Below are 22,166 nucleotides of genomic sequence, written 5' to 3' on the forward strand. Positions count from 1 at the left end.
TATACAAAGTGAAGGCTAAGAGAGGGTCCACATTAGACAAAGTGATGGATCCTTATCTGGAACGAGCCAATTAACTTTCCACAATCAAATCCACATTTCATACCCAATCAATATCAACCACATGCTCGAGTCACAAAATAATCACCAAAACTCATCAGATTTTATTCAGTTTTAATCAATAAACATAGTAGTTCATTTGTCTATTCTGAAGGCTGAAACTAGTCAAATCATGGTTCATTTGCTCACACCGACTCCTACCACTGCCGCAACAGCTCTCTCCACGAGACCCTGGAAGAGCCCCTCCCTATATTCTTGGAAAAATGGGTGCTTTAGCACTATAAGAGTGTGCTGCATTGGCAACCAATATCAACCTCAGGTCTCTAATCATGGTCAAGTTCTTCCTACTCGTGATGATCACACTCTGCATAGGAGGTATTTCCTCTCTACTCTAAACAGCTGCATTAGTTACAATATTTTACAACTCTAAAAGTATTATCTTAACATGAATGATGATTCATTATTTGGCGTTGTAATTAATCTTGCACGCAGGGCATTAATGGGATTAAGTAGTGCAGTAGTGTTGGGATTGACTTGGAGCGATGGGCAAAGCGCAAGAGCAGCTGCTAGAAGGCCTCCACCTCCACCACCAAAGGAGAAAAAAGATCCCAATGTGAGTGGTGTTCAGGCGAAAGTATTGGCTAGCAAGAAGAGAAAAGAAGCCCTTAAAGAAGAAGTTGCCAGGCTAAGAGAGAAAGGGAAGGTCATTAACAATAACATTAATAAAGAGCCACCTCCTCCTCCTGTAGTTGCACCAATTCGTGCACCTGAATAGTTTTCAATTCTTAACCCTTCCAATGTTACCTGCAAATCAAATGGTTGATAACAATGTTGTTGTATCACTATTTTGTTCCACCGAATATGGCTGTTTTTGCTTACATTTTTCTTTGGAGTGATAGGGCATTTGTGGTCAGCAGTACATGTACTTCATCATTTCAGGAGTACTCATGCTTCGTAGATTGTATGTTCACCAAAATTGTCTTAGTCGAATTTTTGCATGTTAAGATATGAAGTGACAAATTAATGGCATATGTGACAAAACAATTTGAGAGATAAGTAACCATTTTAATAGATAATAGATTATTTTGACATTAAGTGACCATTTTTTCTCTAAACCCACGCTTAGTGTGTGTTTGGTTGAGCCGTGACTAGAATTGATTCTGATAGAATTGAGTTTGGTAGAATTGATTTATGTTTGGATAAATTAACATATAAGTGAAATTTCAAAGATAGATGAATTGATTCTTCATCTAATTTTTCATCGTTATTGTTTTGATCTGTTTTTTTCCCTCCTCGTCTATGAATTTTGGTTGAGATTTTAGTAAATTTTATTAATATTTTAATACTAAGCAACATTGTTCTTGCATTGCTTCGGAATGCAACTGACACACAAAAATAAGCAATGAGAACGCCACGTCACTGCACTCCAATGTTGAAAATTTTGAGAGAGAGAACTTAAACCTCCACCTAGGCAACAAGCAACTAGCGTTGGAGTTGCTCTTATTGTAATTGGCATTGGAGTAAAATTGGTTAAAATTGCTTATGAATTGCTTAGATGCAATGTGGCAATTTGGACCCACAAAAAACAACTTAAGCAACCATCTAAGTTCTCCTCATTGTAGATGCTCTAAATAGCTTAATTCTAGACAATTATATTTGGAATGATTAGATATTGTAGTTGTTCTGGTGAACACTCAAAGGATGTTATATTATTAAATATATGAGAATAATATTACATAAGTTATCAAATATAGACTGATAAAAATATGTGTTGTTTTCCTTTACAATGAACATGTGAAGCTATTTATAGGCTGCAAATCCCTTCTTCTCCAAGTTTGATCCCCTAGAACTTCGGCCACCACCGTCTTCTCCGGCGAACCAGCGCAAGAATAGGGATGGTTATCTTTTCCTTCGTCCCCATGCTATGGAGGTTATGGGGGTGATGATTTCTTCCACGTGAAGTTAAGCAGTTGACCATTTAGGAAAAGAAGATATTTTGGGTGTGATTCAATGTTCAAAACCAGTTGGTGCCACATTGCTTCATCTCGCCACGTCATGTTGTTTCGCCATCTCGCCTACTGGGTCTTCATAGATTACTTTGATTGGGCTTTGTTACTTTTGGACTTATTGAGCCTAACTAATTTATCCCTTAGCCCGGTCCACAGCCCCCCAAACACCTTTAAATTTGATCCTATTATTCCAACAATAATGAGAAAGATAAAACCCAACAAAAGTTACGATCAACAAAGCAGTGCAACACAATCTGTTCACTGGGGGCTGAGTAAAAATGACAAATCCAAATAGTACTCCAACGAGCAACCCTCCCATATTTGCGAAGTTGTCATCGTACTGAATAATTGTGACAACTACATTGATGAGCATCATAACAATCAAAGCCGTCCCCGAGAATTTGAGTGTCATGTGCAAGTTATAATTTTGGTGCCCATTTTTTATATGACATAAATATATAATATGAAAGGAAAATTATAGATTATATTAATATAAAAAAGTTCACATCAAATAGATTCAATTATTAGAATTTATTTGATAACTTTTAATTCTTCATAATTGTCCTCATAATTATTTTAAAATACCAAAACTTCAGTGTCCTCATGATTTTAATTATATTAACATAATTGTCCTCATAATTATTTTAAAATACCAAAACTATCCTATTTTGTATGTTCTAACTTTTTTTTTCAAATCTTTTTGTTACATATACTCAGAATTATTTTTTTCCTGCGTAAAAAATTTACTCAGTATTTTTTTTTTACCTTGCATAAAAACTTTTGTGCTAATTTCTTATATCCATTTATTTTTTACGTAAGTTTTTTTTTATATGTTACATAAACATCTTTTCTTTTGTTTTCAAATATATTCTTGTTACGTATTACAAGCATGTTGTTTGTTATTTTTTTTATGTAATTTTCTAAATTTATTTTTTATTTTTCTTAACAAAGTTATTTATGAAGTATAGTTTTTTTTTACTATATGAACTATAGTTTTAAAATTATGAGACTATGTTAAGATTACAAAGGATAAAAAAGTAAAATAATTTTAAAATCCCTCCCCTCCCCCTCTGAACCAAACAAATATGTAGTCCAAATCTCTTCCCTCCCCTCCCCTCCTTTATTTTGAACCAAACACATAAATAATTAAAACCCCTCCCCTCCCTTTCCCTCCCCTCATTAAAATTCCTCCATTCCCCTCTCCTCCCCTCCATCTACTTTGAATCAAACAGACCTTAAGTAGTTATAGGCTAAGTTAGAAAGGAACATAAACACATTCCAAACTGAAAGTTTGATATGTTTTTGGTACTAACATTTTTGTGATGTATGTAATGATGCAGATCAATGAGATTGAATTTTTTTTTATGATTTCAAATCACTCGGTATATGTAAATATTAGTTTACCGTCTATTACTTCCTCCGTCCCAAATAAACGACCTATTTAAAGTCATTTTTTTCAATTTTACCCTTTAGAATTTTTTTTAAAGCCGGCTAATTTCAGCGATCTCAATGCTTTGCAATCATGATTAAGAGCTTTTTTTTTCATTGAAAAGTCAAACAAATGACAAATAGTCTTTTCCTTAAAAACACACAAACACATCTAGCTTCATGCAATCTCTTAAAACCAACACTTACATGCAATCTCTTAAAAACAACATTGTACACACGTTTCCATCATCAATAAAAACTTGTTGACTCTTACACGCCTATGAAGCAATGAAAAGTGAATCGCTAATAATAAAAGTAGTTTAGTAAATGTATAACCCTCTCTTTTTTATTTATACAGTTTTCTTAAAGTTTGTGAAACGTTCAATTTTGAAAGGGAGGGAGGGAGTATTGATTACTTTTCTCAATTTTTAAGGTCATTTAGGACTTCAAAAAATAAAACATCTCTCTCTCTTTTTTCTTTCTTTCTTTCTCTTTACTTTTATACCAAACAGCAGTTCAATTTTTTTATTCTTCATCTCACTAATTTCTCTCCTCTTATTTTCTCCCCACTACTACCAATAACACTCTTAAGACCACATTGGAGAAAGATTCATCCCATTCTATAGGAACAACAGAGATTCGTCCCTTTAGATTGGATAGAAGCAAAACTGCGTAGCAGAGAATGATTCCCAATTCTGTACAGCCAGTTCAGTTCCAGAGCTTCAATGGTCTCCGACAACTCGCAGAAACGCGTCGTTTCAAGGCATTTCTCTATTCTCAATCAAATTCATTTCACTATTTTTCTACTATTCAGTTCTTTACATACAATAACATACATACTTCGTTCCTCTTTGCAATTGCAGGTTTGGTTGTTGGATCAATTCGGAGTTCTCCATGATGGAAAACAACCTTATCCCGGTGCCATTTCAACATGTACGTATCTCTTTTCATTTTCATTTTTTTTTTGTATTACCCCCTCTGGTTCCCCGGGGAACGGCGGCCGTAACTATAATGGTCATGCTAAAGTCTGGCCAAGACTTGTTTGGGAATCATCCATTGTTAGTTGGTTCAGACAAATCGTTTAGTTGGTTCAGTGGTAGGAAGGACCATGGTTTGTAACGTTTGTTCCCCCGCAGCTGTGATCTGGAGGGGGCCGGAACCACTTCATGTCAGAAGTGACCCTTGGTGAAAGCCAAAAAAAAATGTTTGTTATAAGTAAAAATGTTTGTTTCCTTCATTGACATTAATTAGTCAATGAACCTAAAAAGTCAACTGTTTCTTATAGAAAGGACCAGAGATAGTACTTGTTACGGACACAATCCTATGTTATGTCTTATCTTTATGGTTGGTTTTTATTGGCCAAGCACATACATGAAACATGAGTTTATATATAAAAGGAAAAAAAAAAATACATGAAACATGATCAATTTTTTATTTTTTTAATTTTGTTAGTAGAAAATATAGCAAAGACGGGTGGGAAGATGGTGATCATAAGTAACTCCTCAAGACGCTCATCAGTGACTATTGAAAAAGTCAAAAGTCTTGGCTTTGATGCTTCTCTTTTTCTTGGAGCTATTACTAGTGGAGAACTCACTCATCAATACTTACAAAGGTTATATTATATTATACCATCATTATTTGTGTTTCTTAGCTGTGTTTGATTTCCATCTTACCGCACATTATTATGTTGCATATAGGGTCTGATTGGATTGACATATTTGAATTTTGAACTTGTCTTACCAACATAAACATTTGTGAAACTGTTTGGGAGAACTTCTAGAAACAACTTATTACATGCCCATATGATAGCTTACCAAAATAACTTATAGTTTATGTAAAAAAGATTGGCTTTACTTTATCTTTTTTGTTATAAAAATAACTTATAGCACATAAAGACTTATATGATAAACACTTAATTAAGCTGTTTATTCAAATATAGCTGCTATGCTGCTACTCCTGAGATGCTTACACGTATAATTCTATCATATGTCTCTTGCTGAGTGTTTGTTCACCGGTCCTTCCTTGTGTATTTACTAGTTAAGATCCTGTGCAACAAATTGTACGGATGCAGGGAAAATGACAAGAATTAGATAAATGTAAAATTATGCTGTGTGCCATTAGCAGAAGAATTTTCTTAAGATAGATACAGATAGATATATTTTCACTATGTTGATAATATCTGTTTTTAAACAGGAGAGATGATCCTTGGTTTGCATCATTGGGAAGGTCTTGTATTCATTTCACTTGGAGTGGCAGGGGAGCAATATCTCTTGAGGTGTGTGGAGCAGCAATGCATTTTAACTTGAATTCACCATACTCAGTTGCTTCTTCCTAAAGACTAAATAGTAAATATTATTTTCTTGTGCAATATAAAAAAATGGAATGATTCTTTGAGCAATGGTTTTCTTGGCAAATTAAGTAGCAATCAGGTTTATAGTGGAACCAATTGTTCTGCTTACAAGGGATTCCCTCTCACAGTCTCACTAAGTTCTAACTGATTTAAGGTATTCAAGAAATTGAAGAATTTTATTTGTCCACCAAACAGTAGATTACTGTGGTGGTGGTGGTGGTACATTTCATTTTGTATCCAAGTCAAGTCAAATTATGTTCAAATATAAAAAATATAGGGAAGGTATATTGAGTAAAAAGTTATTGTGTTACATAATCCAAAGTTGGTTACCAAAGATAGTATAGTATGCATCAACAACTTTGAAATCTTACAGCATACAAATAACTTCTTGTAGGGCTTGGACTTGAAAGTTGTGGAGAATGTTGAAGAAGCTGAGTTTATTTTGGCTCATGGGACTGAAGCCTTGGGGGAAGCCAGTGGGAATGCACGTTCAATGAATCTTGAAGACCTTGAAAAAATATTGGAGCTTTGCGCCGCAAAAAAGATTCCTATGGTGGTAGCCAATCCAGATTATGTAACCGTTGAAGCAAGAGACTTGCGTGTGATGCCAGGTGAATTTTCTTCATCTTCTCCTTTCTCCTGCGAAGCAAATCTAAAATCATAGTACCTAAATAGTAGTTAAAAGCTGTTTTTTCATCCAAAGTTACCGTATAAGTTTTCAGTACATGACAATGCTATCAATATCATGTTACATGTTTAAGAATTGTACTTGTTTGTTGCTTGGGTTCTTTCTTTTTAGTCTATCCAGTTTCAGCTTATACCAAATTGTGTGTACTTTAAACTTACTAGGTACTCTAGCAGCTAAATATGAAAAGCTTGGGGGTGAAGTAAAATGGATGGGCAAACCTGGTGAGGTGATGAAACCATTTGTGTGATATAAATCCACTTTGATTATTGTTTTCTCCTGTGTGTAATACTGTACTCCGTCCTTTTAGTACCTAGCCTGCTTAGATTACACACACAGAATGATACAAATAGGAATGCATATTTTTTCTCTTGTGTGTAATACTGTACTCCATCCTTTATGATTAAACTGTATGTTCATTCCTTCAAGGATTTCCAAGTTAACTGCTTGCAGCAATTACAAATGCGAACAATGCGTTTGCACTTTGCTATATGAACATATCAAGGTAAGTTCACTTTTAAATCATTAAGTTGATTAGCTTCTTCAAAAAAAATCATTAAGTTGATCTTAGTTGTAACCAGTAATTCTCACTAAATATATATACTGTTAAGCCACATGGGTTGGCATGGTGATGAAGGCTTGGGACCTTGGAGTGTGCTCCTCTTAAGGTCTCAGGTTTGAATCCTCCCGGTGCCACTTCCTATATTGGGTCAGTCCATACAGAGCGAAACTTTGGCTTTAAATGGACGCCCCCGCAAGTGGACGGTCGGTGGGATTGGTGTCCCTCGAATTAGTCGGTCTTTCTTTGGGCTGAATACCGAGTCTTCAAAAAAATAAATATATAAACTGTTTTCTTCATATTGCCAAATTCTACATAGTTACGTCCAATAGTGTTTGATCACGGTAGAAGTGGATTGCGTTGTGACTTTGTGTGCAATATCACCTATTCGAATTCTAGAGTTGTGACTCTGGCTCAAGGATTAGTCCCACTGTGATGCTTGTAGGTCTTCCCAATATAAGACAAAATTCTACATAATTCTTTGTCCATGACTTGAAAGATTCGAGCTCAGTGAAATATATTCTCAAAGTATACGGTTAGGAAGTAGCAACATATTTATTTGTATATGATAACATGATAAAAATCTTTGTGGTTCTCTATATAACATCTATTGCATTTTTTTCCATCCTTATTCACATGTTCTTGACACAGTAACTATTGAAATTTATCAGATAATATACAATTCAGCCATGGCCATGGCTGGTACAGATGTTTCGGACTGTATTGCTGTGGGTGATTCTCTCCATCATGATATTAAGGGTGCTAATGCTGCTGGAATCCAATCAATTTTTATCACTGGAGGGATTCATGCAACTGAACTTGGACTCCATAGTTTTGGAGAAGTAGCGGATTCATCATCCGTGCAATCACTTGCGACGAAATATAATGCTTATCCATCCTATGTGTTGCCCGCATTCACATGGTAGAACAATATGGCAAGGAAACCAAACCACTACAATTGTAGTTGTTATTGTTTTTGAAGTATTTGTATGATTTATTGGCCATTTATACAAACAGGAAACTATGCCTATGTAAAGATATTTGGAAACTTTATGATTTTGAACTTCATTATAAAATATAAACCGAATGTGTTGAAATCAGAACCCAGAATATAGGAAAAAACAATATAAAAGTAGTGTCTGCGCGCGCGTGTGTAGTGTTGAATTAAAAGTGAAAGTTATTGTGTGGTGGAGAGTGCTGCATAAGAGTGCGACCCACTCACCCACATATATTAATCAAATTATTTGTAGAAGTAAAGTCAACGCAGACCAACATCGCCATTCAAATGTTTTAAACCAAAACCACATACATCCTCTTTCAAGAAATTAGCAAGAAGTTATGCTGAAGGAGGGTGGTGGAAAAAGATGTAGTACACTACTGATGTAAGAGACTACAGGTAGGAAATGGTAAGGAAGTTTCACATTTCTAAAAGTAAGAGTTCTTCTCATTTTTAGTAGTTTCCCTTCTTTATATTATAAGACTCACAATAGAAGAAAGTAACTCACTCATCCATATTCTTCATTCTCAAACTCTTCTTATTTCCACTTCCCATTTCTTATGGCCATGCAATCACCTTCCTCTTCCTCGTCATTTTCCTATGGTTTCACTTACCAAGTCTTTCTCAGTTTTAGGGGCAAAGACACTCGCGATGGTTTTACCGGCAATCTCTACAAGGCTCTTATTGACAAGGGAATCCACACCTTCATTGATGACAATGAACTTCAAAGAGGAGATGAAATCACACCATCACTCGTCAAGGCCATTGAGGAATCTAGGATTTTTATTCCTGTGTTTTCTATCAACTATGCCTCTTCTTCATTTTGTTTGGACGAACTTGTCCACATCATTCACTGCTACAAGACAAAGGGTCGCTTCGTTTTGCCTGTTTTCTATGGAGTGGATCCTACTCACGTACGGCATCATAATGGAAGTTATGGTGAACAGCTCACTAAGCACGAAGAGAGGTTCCAAAATAACAAAGAAAACATGGAGCGATTGCATCAATGGAAGATGGCTCTTAACCAAGCTGCTAATTTGTCTGGCTACCATTTTAGTTCTGGGTATCTCTCTTCACTTTCTATTTTGCTTTCTTATATTTTCTTTCTTTAATCTTAAATCATTTCATCTTAGAGCTTAAATCGGAAAGTTATTCTTTATTTATTTTCTTAAACAAGGATCAGTTATTTATTTGCCAAAAAAATTAAAATTTTATTCAATACATGGGATGAGGTTGTGATATTGATGTATTTATAAACTTATCTTATTTGGTATGAATAGATATGAATACAAATTTATCGAAGAGATAGTGAAATACATCTCCAACAAGATCAATCGTGTTTCTTTACATGTTGCCGATTACCCTGTTGGATTACATTCTCGAGTACAACAAGTGAAATCACTTCTTGATAAGGGCTCTAATGATGAGGTCCACATGGTAGGAATTTATGGAGCAGGAGGCTTGGGTAAATCAACACTTGCAAGAGCAATTTACAATTTTGTCGGCGATCAATTTGAAGATATATGTTTTATTCATAACGTGAGAGAGAATTCAACTCAAAATAACTTGAAACATCTCCAGGAGGAGCTCCTTTTAAAAACAGTTGGATTGGACATTAAGTTAGGAGATGTTAGTGAGGGAATTCCAATCATAAGGGAAAGACTACATAGAAAGAAGATTCTCTTGATTCTCGATGACGTTGACAAACTGAAGCAATTGCAGGTTTTGGCTGGAGGATTTGATTGGTTCGGTGCTGGCAGTACAGTCATCATTACCACTCGAGACAAACACTTACTAAACAGTCACGAGATAAAAGACATGTATGCAGTAGAAGGGTTGTATGGGACAGAAGCTCTTGAATTGTTGAGGTGGATGGCTTTTAAAAATAACAAAGTTCCTTCAAATTATGAAGCAATTTTAAACCGTGCAGTTACCTATGCTTCTGGCCTTCCATTAGCTATAGAAATAGTAGGTTCCAATTTGTTTCGAAAGAGCATAGAAGAATGGAAGTATACATTAGATGGCTATGAAAAGATTCCCAATAAAGAGATCCAAAAGATACTTAAAGTAAGCTTTGACGCTTTGGAGGAAGAGGAGCAAAGTGTCTTTCTGGATATTGCTTGTTGCTTCAATGGATGTAGAATGACAGAGGTTGAAGAGATACTTCGTGCTCATTACGGAGGCTCCATGACACATAGAATTCAAGTGTTGTCTGAAAAATCTCTCATTAAGATTGGCTATTTTGAGCAGAGTTGTTTTTGCAGTGTGACAGTGCATGACTTGATAAAGGACATGGGTAAAGAAATTGTCCGACAAGAATCACCCAAAGCGCCTGAAAAACGCAGTAGGTTGTGGCTCCGAGAAGACATAATTCAAGTTTTAGAAAAGAATACGGTTAGTGAGGCTAATATCTATGAATTGATTATTTTTTATTCTTAACCTTGGTTTTGCTCTGTAGGACTTATATTTGCTGATACTGTTTTTACTTTTACTTTAACTTATGTGTATATTTTACCTTTATACATTGGTATTTTTGCTTAAAGGAAAATAGTGATATTGAAATCATATCTCTGAATTGCGGCTCAACTGAAGCAACAATGGATTGGGACGGAAAGGCTTTCGAGAAGATGAAAAGTCTCGTGACACTTATCATTAAAAGTGATAATTTTTCCGAAGGCTCCATACGCTTTCCATGTAACTTGAGAGTATTAAAATGGCAAAAATATCATTCACAGTGTATACCATATAGCTTTTTCAACAAGGTAAGTAAAATAAATTCATTTTCAATCATGTCTATTAATAAATTCACTTTGAGATTATTTGATTAATTTTTATTTATTTATTATTTCTTTTTGTATATGCAGAAGTTCGAGAATATAAAAGTTTTGAAATTTGACAATTGTGAATATTTAAGAGAAATATCAGATGTGTCTTGTCTACCAAATTTAGAGAATTTTTCATTTGAAAATTGTGAGAATTTAGTTACAATTCACAATTCGATTGGATTTCTGAATAAACTTGAATTCTTAAATGTCAGCGGTTGCATTAAGCTCAAGAGTTTTCCACCCTTGAATTTGGTTTCTCTTAAGAAACTGATACTTTCCCATTGTAACAGTCTCCAAAGTTTTCCAGAAATATTAAGCAAGATTGAAAATATAAAAGATATAGATATTCGGGAAACTTCCATTGAAGACTTTCCAGTTTCATTTCAAAATTTCACTGAACTTATTTCGATATCTATATCTATAGGGGGATGTGGAATGTTGAGGTTACCAAGTTTCATTTTCAAGATGCCAAAATTTTCAAGTATTTGGGTTCAAAAAATTTATCATAACTTTATGTCAAGACCGATTTCCAAGGTGTGTTCGGATGTGAAATGGGTTTATCTCTATGAAAGCAACCTCTCAGATGAATGTCTTCCAATAGCTGTCACATGGTTTACTAATGAGGAAGAATTAAACCTAGTTGGAAGTAATTTCGAAATTCTTCCGGAATGCCTCAACGAACGTCTCCATCTACGGGGACTAGAATTGTTTAATTGCTTGTCTCTTAAGAAAATAAGAGGGATTCGGCTAAATATTGTTATTTTGTCTGCGACAAACTGCAGATCATTGAATTTCTCAAGTAGAAGCATGCTAGTAAATCAGGTATTGGTCTTTCTTCTTGCAAAGATATTTAATTTAATATTTCATTATTTCTAGATGTAGTTTTAAAAAAGATTAGTTCTGCTATCTAAAGAGGGCTAGCGACCCACGCAGCCTGTTTTCCGTTTGTCTTTCATTCAAGTGTAATTATCTCGAATATATATACCAAACACATATTTCATTATTTCTTTGGTGTAATTCATGATATGCTAATTTCTAATATAGGAACTACTAAATGAGAGTAGAGAGGCCGATTTTTATTTTCCAGCTGCAGGAAGTGAAAGGATTCCGGAGTGGTTTGAGCACCAAAGCATAGGACCAACAAGAGTCTCTTTCTGGTTGCGTAACAAGATCCCTTCCATAGCTCTCTTCTTTTCTACTAAATGGGTGTGTAACCACGAAGAAAAACTTCAATTAAGAGTAAATTTGTTCATCAATGGCGATAAATATACCTTTTCTCTCGAGGAATTTATTTATGTTTCCTTGTTAGAAACAAATCATATATACCTAATTTATCTTGATTTGGATGGACTAGTTCACTGCTCGGATATCTACGAGAAACTTGAATCTAAATTGAACGAAGCATTTTTAAAAAAAGAATGGATCCATATGGAGCTGAAGTTAGAGAGCTATTATTGGAAATCGGAAAATGATTCCGATGAGATGATGAAATCGCTCCGCGCAAAATTTGGAATCCATGTGTTCAAGGAAGAAAACAACTTGGAAGATGTTGAATTCACCAATCCTTATAGAAAGAGGAGATCATATGAACATCTTAGGCTCTCAGTCTCAACATAAACCATCACAAATTGTGATTCACAATTCCATCCATAGCTAAAAAAGAAAATAGAAAATCATATAAACATCTCAACTTGTGCAGCGGCAGACAGGGACATTTTGTTTTGTTCGGTTAAAATTGGCAGGTGAAGATTGTCTATCAAGTGGTTCAACGGATTTTAAAGGAGGTTCTGATACTACCTTAAAATTTGGAGTTGAGTATAACTCAACCTTACAAAATCAATTTGTAATACAAGAGTTGTCTCTATTTATAAATTTATATTCATACCACCCAAATAAAAAATAAAGCATTTCTAACATAGCAGAGCCACAAAATTGGATGGCAGGATCATTAGCTTTATTGGGCAAGACACAAGAAATTCCTAGCCAACGAAGAACGTCATACCATAAACCTTACAAAAAATCACCACTCTGCTAACATTCTCATCAAATCACCTCCCAACAACCAACCTATTCTCCTCTCTCATAAAAAACATATCTATCGTATTTGCAATACTTCATGCGCCTCATAAAAAATGTTCTATTTAAGTTGTGCGTGATTTTTTTTTTTGACAAAAAAAGATAAAATAATATTCATTCATTCCAATAATCGATAGAGTACATCGGATGCAAATACAAATTAAACATCGCTAAAAACAAAAAGGATAAATCTGGGAACAAACTCACAACATCCAAGTTAATAGCCTACAACGGCAAAATGCCTACAAATAATATGATAAAATTAAAGTCACCGAAATGTTCATGCTTCCGGATCTGCAACGTTGATGCCCAAATCATTGATGAAATCTGCAATTGATTGAAGAATCTATGCATGATTCTTAAGAAAATAATTAATTGATTTTAATGATAAAATTGGTGTTATTTATTAAAATATTCTTATTAATTGTAATTAGTAGAGTAGTTAATTGAAGTGAAATTCAATAAATAAATAAAGGTATATTAGTAAGAAAACATAATAAATATTACATTATGATTCAAAAAAAAAATACATTAGTGATTTTAGACTGTTTAGATTGAAAAAGTCATCATCGTTTGCTGCTTGTTGCAGGCAGTAGCAGGTACGTAGACAGTTTCGTGTTGATGGCTAGTTCATTCGTCTCAACTTTCTAGGACTTTTACTTTGTCTTTTAGGATTAACTAGAAGGTTGTATAATTTCCTGTCCTAAACACTTTTGTTAGGTCTATGTTCCCCCAGTTTTTGTATATATCTCTTTATTTTTCTTTTTTTAATAATAATATGAGCTATAGATGGAGAACGCGGAAGGATAGGGGTGACAACAAAGTTGTGTTGTCTATCTCTACTTTGATATCTAAATGCTCTTAATTTATCAAAAAAAAAAATAACAACTATTTTAAAATCCCAAAAAAAATAATATAAATGAGACATTTTTTATGAAAGATAGAGTAAATATATTTTTATACATAAACTCTACTAGTTATAAATTTTATACAAACGTGCAACCATATTTTCTCATCATATATCACATTATCAACAAATTTTTTTTCTTTTGTGAGTCGATATAAAAAATGATATTATGACGTGTTAAAATGATAAAATACGATTGAATGTGTCTTTGAATTGACCACCAGACAGAAAATAGATTTTAGATGTTTCCAAGCAGCTCATGCTTAAAATTTTCTTCTAGTTATCCTTATGGATGGATTTGGCACCCACATGTCACATTGGGGAGTATGTAGTTCATTGTAAAGAACTTCCGGACTTTAAATACATACATGACTTTGTTTCTTTTTTATGTTTTTGGGTGAGCAGGAATATATGTGAAGAAAGAGACGTTTGTGAATTTCTTGACTGACCCACATTAGGGGATATACTTTTAGGCCATTAGATGTTCTGGTGTACGAGTGGGTAGGAGGGAAGTATGCATGTGTGAACTTGATTGGAATTTTCCCACTTATGGAGTTGACAACTGACATACAACCCTTAAAGTTGTCTCAAGTAAAGTGGTCAAACATAAGAAAATATGTTCTGACAATCAACATGCTTTTATACTATTTTCATTTGACATTTTTGATTTCTCAACACCAGATGTTATGAATCTTCTAAGAAGAGTTCAAAGAGTCATACATAACAATGTTAAGAAACCAGATGTTCTTATCATCAAGATGTAGTATTTAAGAGTTTGGTTTTGCCATACAAAAAAGAATAACGATGCAATTTGTTTCTGTTTGCCTTCATTCAAATGTAAATATCTTTACATGTTTTTTTTTTTGTACATAATATCTTTACATGTTTATTATTCAATTATTGTTTTTAAATATATAATTATTAATGTCCATTTTATATGAATTTTATTATCTTAAGTATGTATAACTTCTTTCATCAAAAAGAAAAAATACGTAACTTCTTCTTTATAAAAAAATATAAAATATGTAAATTCTTCGAAGCACATTGATTAACAATTCACACCATGAATTATTCTTATATAGTCACGTGACCAAATATAATTCTTTTACACTCATAAAAATTTTACTTTTCATTTTATTCTTTTAATTATTTCATAAATCATCAAAAGTTTATGTGGGTGTGATAATGAAAGTTTTGCTCTTCACACCATATAGCAGGAAAAAAAAAAGTGTATGTGTTGATTTATATTGCAAATTTCTAATTTCTTCACGGAAAATATACAATATACAAGTTTTTGGATAAAGTTAATGAGTGAATTAAAAGGTGAATCCTAGTTTTTTTTTTTTCTTCCTTTCAATCATGTAAGGAAAGTTGAAATAAAAAGAAATTGTATATATTTAATTAGGTATAATCACCGATGTCTAATTTTGTTCAAAAACATAATAGCAAAGCTTTTTTTAACGGGTAAAAACTTAATGTAAAATCTAAATAAAAAAAAAACTAAATAGAATTTAAAGCATTTAATATTTTTCAAAAGTTTAAAAATCTAATAATTTCCCTTGTTGATATGGATTTTTAATGAATAATAATTGAAAACTGTAAACTAATGCCTTAATTAAGGAAGCAAATATAGTAAAAATATCTTGAAATTTGTGTAATCAAACTCTTAAAAATATAAACGGTGTTATTTTTTACATAAAACTTATTTATTTTAATTTCTTTAATTAGTTGCCCATGATACTAGTAATTAGCATGACCTATACTATTTTTATGAAAGACAACTACAGATTAATTATTAAGTAAAAAAAAGTACAGATTAGTTAAATCATTGATTAACAATGGATGCATAAAAATAATGAACCTATTAAAGAGAAACTAATTTAGGAAATGACAAAGAAAAAAGTGGATAATAATAAAATACACTAATACATTCTTTTTATGAAAAAAATTTAAAATATAAGGATGTTGCTCTAATTTATGACAGAAAAGATCATATTAATACTCTGAAACCACCAAATCCTTGAGTTAGTAATAAAATAATATTATTAGTATAATAATAATAATAATAGTATTATACTTAAAATTATTAAATAAAAAGCAGACATCATACATTTTATACTTTAAGAATTTGGTTTTAAAATACTTTGAACCAAGACATCGTCCTACAATTTATTTATTTTTATGCTAAAATTTCATTTTAAAGCAAATAAATAACCGAGTGTAACAAGTTCAAATCATTCTCTATTTATATTACATTACATGCAATATCTATTAACTGAGTTATCGACACATCATTCAATAATCCTACAATTGTTTTTCTTATATAAATAACAAAAAAAAAAAAAGAAGAGAGACATAAGAGAGAGGTGACAGTTTATGCAGAGTTAGAGGAGATAGTACAGATCTGTTTGACCAAAATCTTTCACAACACAACACAACACAACACAAATCAGGTTCTTACTTCTAATCTTAAAATCTCCAATTTCCAACATCATCATCATTTCATCAAACATTAACCCCTTTTTCTCTCTCTTCAAAACAAAAAAAAATTGCAAAATTTTCAGAGCTTGAAGAAGATTAAGAACAACAACAATGGAAGGAGGAGGAGGAGCTCCACCTACCGACACCGTGATGTCGGATGCAGCAGCGGTTCCACAGCAGCAGATGGGGATCGAGAATATTCCTGCAACCCTTAGCCATGGTGGTAGGTTCATTCAATACAACATATTCGGTAATATGTTTGAAGTTACTGCTAAATACAAACCACCCATCATGCCAATCGGTAAAGGTGCTTATGGTATTGTTTGGTATGTTAAATACAAACCCTTTTCTTTTTTTGAGATTTTTCATTCAAATTAATCATAAAGTTTGCTTTTTTAATTTCTTGGGTATGTATGTAAAAAATGGACTTTTTCTTTTTGTTTTTTGGTTATGTTTATAGCTCTGCTCATAATTCTGAGACAAATGAACATGTTGCCATCAAGAAGATTGCAAATGCTTTTGATAACAAAATTGATGCCAAGAGGACTCTCCGTGAAATCAAGCTGCTTCGTCATATGGATCATGAAAACGTTAGTGAGTAATGATGAATCATTGTTTTTTTTTGTTTTGTGTGTTGTGTGCGCGTCCGTGCGTGTGTTTGTGTTAATTTGTGTGATATGATATCTATCTATTGTTTTATTGTGGTTTGAGATGAAGTTGTTGTTTACTGGATCCTGATTTGTGTGTTTGAGTGCTTCAAAATCAATCAACCATTTTGTCCATATGATGTAAATAGTGTATGTGTTTGTTCCTTTTCAGATGTGAAACAGTTTTAGCTTTGAAGCTAATTAGGGGTTAATGGTTTCAAGGCTATATACATTAACCGTGTACATCTGTTTGTCTATTTGTTTTAGCTTTTGAGAGGTTTCGGAGAGGATTCTAGTGGAAGCAAGAATAACTTAATTTGTTGAAATTAAGTTTTTCTTTAATTGTTTCTGCTGTAATCGGAAACAAACCGGTGTTGGGTTATGCAAACACCGAAAGTAAAATTATTTCCATTGACAGTTAGTAGCTTGTGCCAAGATGACATCTGATCAATCGTAAACTTAACACAGAAAAATTCTGTCCAAAACGGAATGTCAATGATGAGCGCCTGTTTCTGTTTGATATCCTTGCAACCATTGATTAGTTTATCCTCTTGTAAGGAATCTTGGATGGAGCAGTTATTTTCCATTCCGCCCCTGTCTTAACACGTGTATTTTATTGATTACATTTCACTTTAGATGCTTTTTACGATATGCTGCACACGTCACATACTTGTCGCTTGTGTAATGCCGGCTGACAGACACTGTTTTTCCGTACTTCGATTAAAAAATATCGCATTTATAGAAAGGTCGCTTCTTTTTGTCTAGTAGTTCAAATAACAAAATGGAAAAATGTGTTCATTCTTAGGTCATATAAGCCTATAGAGTGTCATATTTTTAGGGGCCGGATGCCGGACAAGGGGGGTGTCCAATTATCTTCATGAGGAGTAATGCCAAAACTTGCTAGCATTAGAAACTGTGTTGTCAATTGCAGATAGCGAAAAATAGTGATTTGTTCAAATTCCGCTAAGCAAAGTTGCTATAACACTGCTATAGCTGCTACTTAATAATATTTTGTACTAAATAGCGTATCGTGAAACAATATCGATTTGCTCAAATTCTGCACTATTGTGCTACTAATACTATAGCCACTGTTTAACGACACTGACTAGAAATACTTCTTTTATCTGACATTTTGGTTTGCCTAATGAAATTATTGTGTAGGTGGTCGCAATCAGGGATATAATACCACCACCTCAGAGGGAGGTATTCAATGATGTTTACATTGCTTATGAGCTAATGGACACTGATCTTCACCAAATCATTCGATCAAATCAAGCACTATCAGAGGAGCACTGTCAGGTATTATTTAAATATACCACCCCTTTAAAATTATACTTATTTCATCGTGGAGTTTATTAAATCTTATCCCTGTAACCATTATAAGACCTGTTTTTGTTCTTTTGCAGTATTTTCTGTACCAAATCCTTCGTGGGTTGAAGTACATACATTCTGCGAATGTTCTGCATAGGGACTTAAAACCAAGCAACCTTCTCCTAAACGCCAACTGCGACTTAAAGATTTGTGATTTTGGACTGGCCCGTGTAACCTCCGAAACTGATTTTATGACTGAATATGTTGTTACAAGATGGTACCGTGCACCGGAACTTCTGTTAAACTCTTCTGATTATACAGCAGCAATTGATGTATGGTCTGTTGGCTGTATTTTCATGGAACTGATGGATCGAAAGCCTTTGTTTCCTGGCAGAGATCATGTGCATCAGTTGCGTCTACTCATGGAGGTAATGTCTTTAGCTTTTGTTGGTGTTTGAAGAAGTTCGAGAATTATTGAATTTTCCGTTAGTTTTTGTAGTTAAAATGATTAAAGCTGCTGAATTTGAAACCGACACATTCTTAAAACAAATTGAAATTCACTGCAGTATCATTCTGGAGTATAATAATTCTGGTTAAATTTCGTTATATCATGTCCATTCTTGAGTACCATCAGTCAGATCCTTTTGTTGAAATATTAAATCATTATTAGCCTTCATACTATTTGATATTACGTTTATTTTGTTTTATTCAATTCCTTAAACCACTCATTAATTTATGGTGTCTTTATGCACTCTCTCCTATAAAAGGAACACCATTCTCATTGGAATTAATAAGTTCTATAGTTATAGAATATTTCAACACGTTTTATTCAAAACCTATGTTGTTAATGGCGCCGCAATCACGCGCATTAGCGGAATCGCAGAGCAGCAATGACATTTGGTGTGAAGCTTTTTGGTAGCTATACACTAATACACCTTCAATAGTTGTGGTTTTAACTGCTGCGAATTGCGGAAAACTCGTGGCTGAATAGCCCTTTTGTTGCCGCGTTCCCATTAAGTGGAAAACTTCCCGGCCATGATCCGGCCACGATTTTCCGTTTTCCAACCATCGCCCTCATATACTGAGAAGAAAGAAGAAATAGGATGAAATAAATGACGATGAAAACATGGAGGGGCAAAACAGATAGTGTGGAGGTGGTGACTGATGCACACCTGTTAAAAACCAAACATTGGGCCGAGTATGTTCCTAATGTCTAATAAATGTTTACTGTGGTAATAGAGTGTAAAAACAAATAACTGGAACTAAAGAGAAAGTTATTCATATGCATTTATAATGTAAATTACTTAAAATATTCATCGACAAAGTTAGTTATAATTATTAAGGTTGTCCCTTTAATTTTGAGTATTTTTCTTTCTATTTTTGACTATTTATGTATCTTGTTGGTATTTATAATTATTAAAGTTAGTTATAAATTATCTTGTTGGCAATAGCAGCTGTCCTGCTATAGCACTTTTGGGCTTTTGTGTTACACGCCGCCATCTGGGATTAACAACATAGTTCAAACTAATGATATGGATACCAAAATCTGCATTTTTTTTTTGTTTCTATTGCTTCGCTTACTTTTGAGAACAGTCTGCTTAGTGCTATGAAATCAATATATTAACATAACTGCTATCTTCATATTTTACAGTTGATCGGTACCCCAACAGAAGCTGATTTGGGGTTTCTGAATGAAAATGCTAAGAGATACATTAGGCAACTACCTGCTTACCACCGCCAATCTTTCCTAGAAAAGTTTCCGCATGTCCATCCTGAAGCTATAGATCTTGTTGAAAAAATGTTAACTTTTGATCCTAGAAAAAGAATTACTGGTAAGTTTTCATTGCCCAATGTTTTGTATTGATGGTCAAAGATATAATAATGTCCATATGCATCATGATTTTCATGCTTTTTGGCATCATCAATGCTTATTAAATGCCCTCTATTCAGTTCATCAATTATAGGTTGATAATTTGCATCTACAGGCTGCATCTAAATGCTTTTATTTTTCTTTTGGGATGCTCAATTTATATTGATTTTATGTCCTTCAGAAATTGGTTGTTTATGATTTCATCTGTTGAACATATTATATTTCTATCGATGTGTGACATTGCAAACCTATTGCTTGGCTTACCTTTGGCTAGAATCAATTGATGTGATGTAAGTTTAGTCGGTTAGTTGTTGTATAGTTTACCTTGCACCTATTAATTGTGAAGAATGAAAAGCATAATCACTTGCATACAAAAAAAAAATATTTTCTTTGCATGGAGATTTTTATTTGTTTGAAATCTTTACTTCACTGTCCAAGAGAATAGAAACTAGGAGCTATGTTTAAGCAAAGGACAAACAAGAATATTATGTTATTCTGATGAAATTTCACTCACCACCCCTGACTTATGTTTAAATAACATATAGAATTTGGCGTCTTTGTTGTGTGCAATTTCTCCAACAAATGAGGTTTTTATTTGAAAAATAGTGTCTTCGTTACTTAAGAAAATGCACTTTCCCTATTTATTTTCAACTACAATCAAGACTTCTCAACATGGTTGTTAAACAATGTTTCCTAATCACACATTCAAGCCTATAATGATTTTTGTCCAATTAGTGGTTTACTGTAACAGTGTTGAGTGCCAGGATTAACATGTAAATATGAGATGCCGATCCTTTCTGCAGACAAAAATATGCTTCATACTAGTCTCATGCATTAGCACATGCGTTGAAATGCTGAAATACAAGTTTTGTTCCCTATGCTTACATTCCTTAATTGACATTGTTTTGCAGTGGAGGATGCACTGGCACACCCCTATTTAACATCTCTGCATGACATCAGTGATGAACCTGTGTGCATCATGCCCTTCAGCTTTGATTTTGAACAGCATGCGTTGACCGAGGAACAGATGAAAGAACTGATATACAGAGAGGCTCTAGCATTTAACCCCGAGTACCAGCAGTAGTGTAGTAGTGAGATAATGATGGTAATGTTTTCATTGGATTTGGACTGTGTCATGTCTGTTGTCCATAGGTCAAGAGATTTCTGTGTATATATATTATCATATCTATCATCTGAAACCAGATGACCTTGGAATTTAATTATTTTCTCATAGGCATGATTGGTAGACTCACTGGAACACAATCATAAGGTGTTTTGTATTTTGTAATGTCTTATTTGTTTCAAATTATTGACTTCAGGGAACTTCTGATAAAACGGTTTCTCATGAATGTGTGCATTTTCGATTTTTTTTCTTTTCTGTTAAAAGGCTATTTGTTCTGCTATAATGATAAAAAGAATTGAACATGTTTTTATTTGAACAATAAAATTTCAGGTAAGTTGATGAAGCGAAAAGGATGGTGGTGGTTTGACGATCAAAACAATGCAATAAGAAGATTGATTGAAAGACTTCTATTTTTTATTTATCGGAAGTCTGTTTTAATGATCACTGATTTTCAGTGGTTTCAGATTTTAAACTTACACCTCAGTTGATATAAGATCAATTGGAAGTTGAACAACCAATTTTCAAAACCTATTTATTTATTTTTTGAAAACTGTCTTGCAGTACCGCATTAACCGTTTAGGGTGCATGAATCGTAAATTTGTGTACTCGTGCACAACTCCATTACAGCTATAGATTTATGGATTTAAAATTCAATGAATAGCATTTTGCAAGGACAACATGATGCATGGATTTGTTGGTTATCATGAATTGTCTTGTTTGGAATTGTACGGGGGTTGGCACTTGGCAAGTTGTTCCCTTCCCTCATAAAACTTTGCTCGTGTATTTATCGTCTTCACTTTGTTGCTATTTTAGAGCCGCATATTAGTGATGCTCATGTGGA

The 22,166-nt window shown here is 33.6% G+C and overlaps 4 protein-coding genes across 8 annotated transcripts; all 4 read left to right on the forward strand.

Annotated features, from left to right (window-relative positions):
* The first annotated feature begins 122 nt into the window (after positions 1-122).
* LOC123924267 lies at positions 123-1,113 on the forward strand. Its single transcript, XM_045977109.1, has 2 exons — positions 123-432; positions 550-1,113. The coding sequence occupies exons 1-2, from the start codon at positions 230-232 to the stop codon at positions 830-832; spliced, it is 486 nt and encodes a 161-aa protein (XP_045833065.1). The 5' UTR covers positions 123-229; the 3' UTR covers positions 833-1,113.
* A 2,908-nt stretch (positions 1,114-4,021) lies between these two features.
* Positions 4,022-8,185, forward strand: LOC123924266. 2 transcript variants are annotated; one of them, XM_045977107.1, is made up of 7 exons: positions 4,022-4,257; positions 4,358-4,427; positions 4,947-5,106; positions 5,688-5,769; positions 6,239-6,455; positions 6,694-6,758; positions 7,760-8,185. In XM_045977107.1, the coding sequence occupies exons 1-7, from the start codon at positions 4,177-4,179 to the stop codon at positions 8,012-8,014; spliced, it is 930 nt and encodes a 309-aa protein (XP_045833063.1). In that variant the 5' UTR covers positions 4,022-4,176; the 3' UTR covers positions 8,015-8,185. The 2 variants fall into 2 exon arrangements, with proteins under 2 accessions (XP_045833063.1, XP_045833064.1); XM_045977108.1 differs by having other exon boundaries at positions 4,216-4,257; positions 4,950-5,106.
* A 146-nt stretch (positions 8,186-8,331) lies between these two features.
* On the forward strand, positions 8,332-12,978 carry LOC123924259 (disease resistance protein RPV1-like). 2 transcript variants are annotated; one of them, XM_045977098.1, is made up of 6 exons: positions 8,332-8,494; positions 8,714-9,148; positions 9,366-10,479; positions 10,629-10,847; positions 10,950-11,732; positions 11,955-12,978. In XM_045977098.1, exons 2-6 carry the CDS (start codon positions 9,075-9,077, stop codon positions 12,525-12,527), a joined length of 2,763 nt encoding a protein of 920 aa, XP_045833054.1. In that variant the 5' UTR covers positions 8,332-8,494; positions 8,714-9,074; the 3' UTR covers positions 12,528-12,978. The 2 variants fall into 2 exon arrangements, with proteins under 2 accessions (XP_045833054.1, XP_045833053.1); XM_045977097.1 differs by having other exon boundaries at positions 8,343-9,148; positions 11,955-12,977.
* A 3,185-nt stretch (positions 12,979-16,163) lies between these two features.
* On the forward strand, positions 16,164-21,843 carry LOC123924261 (mitogen-activated protein kinase homolog MMK1). 3 transcript variants are annotated; one of them, XM_045977100.1, is made up of 8 exons: positions 16,181-16,346; positions 16,458-16,700; positions 16,835-16,964; positions 18,183-18,320; positions 18,428-18,760; positions 19,984-20,164; positions 21,114-21,307; positions 21,656-21,843. In XM_045977100.1, the coding sequence occupies exons 2-7, from the start codon at positions 16,486-16,488 to the stop codon at positions 21,284-21,286; spliced, it is 1,170 nt and encodes a 389-aa protein (XP_045833056.1). In that variant the 5' UTR covers positions 16,181-16,346; positions 16,458-16,485; the 3' UTR covers positions 21,287-21,307; positions 21,656-21,843. The 3 variants fall into 3 exon arrangements, with proteins under 3 accessions (XP_045833058.1, XP_045833056.1, XP_045833057.1); XM_045977102.1 differs by lacking the exon at positions 21,656-21,843 and having other exon boundaries at positions 16,164-16,346; positions 21,114-21,551; XM_045977101.1 differs by having other exon boundaries at positions 16,235-16,700.
* The last annotated feature ends 323 nt before the right edge of the window (positions 21,844-22,166 follow it).

The sequence above is a fragment of the Trifolium pratense genome, linkage group LG4 (assembly GCF_020283565.1).
Source record: "Trifolium pratense cultivar HEN17-A07 linkage group LG4, ARS_RC_1.1, whole genome shotgun sequence".
Taxonomy (NCBI): Eukaryota; Viridiplantae; Streptophyta; class Magnoliopsida; order Fabales; family Fabaceae; genus Trifolium; species Trifolium pratense.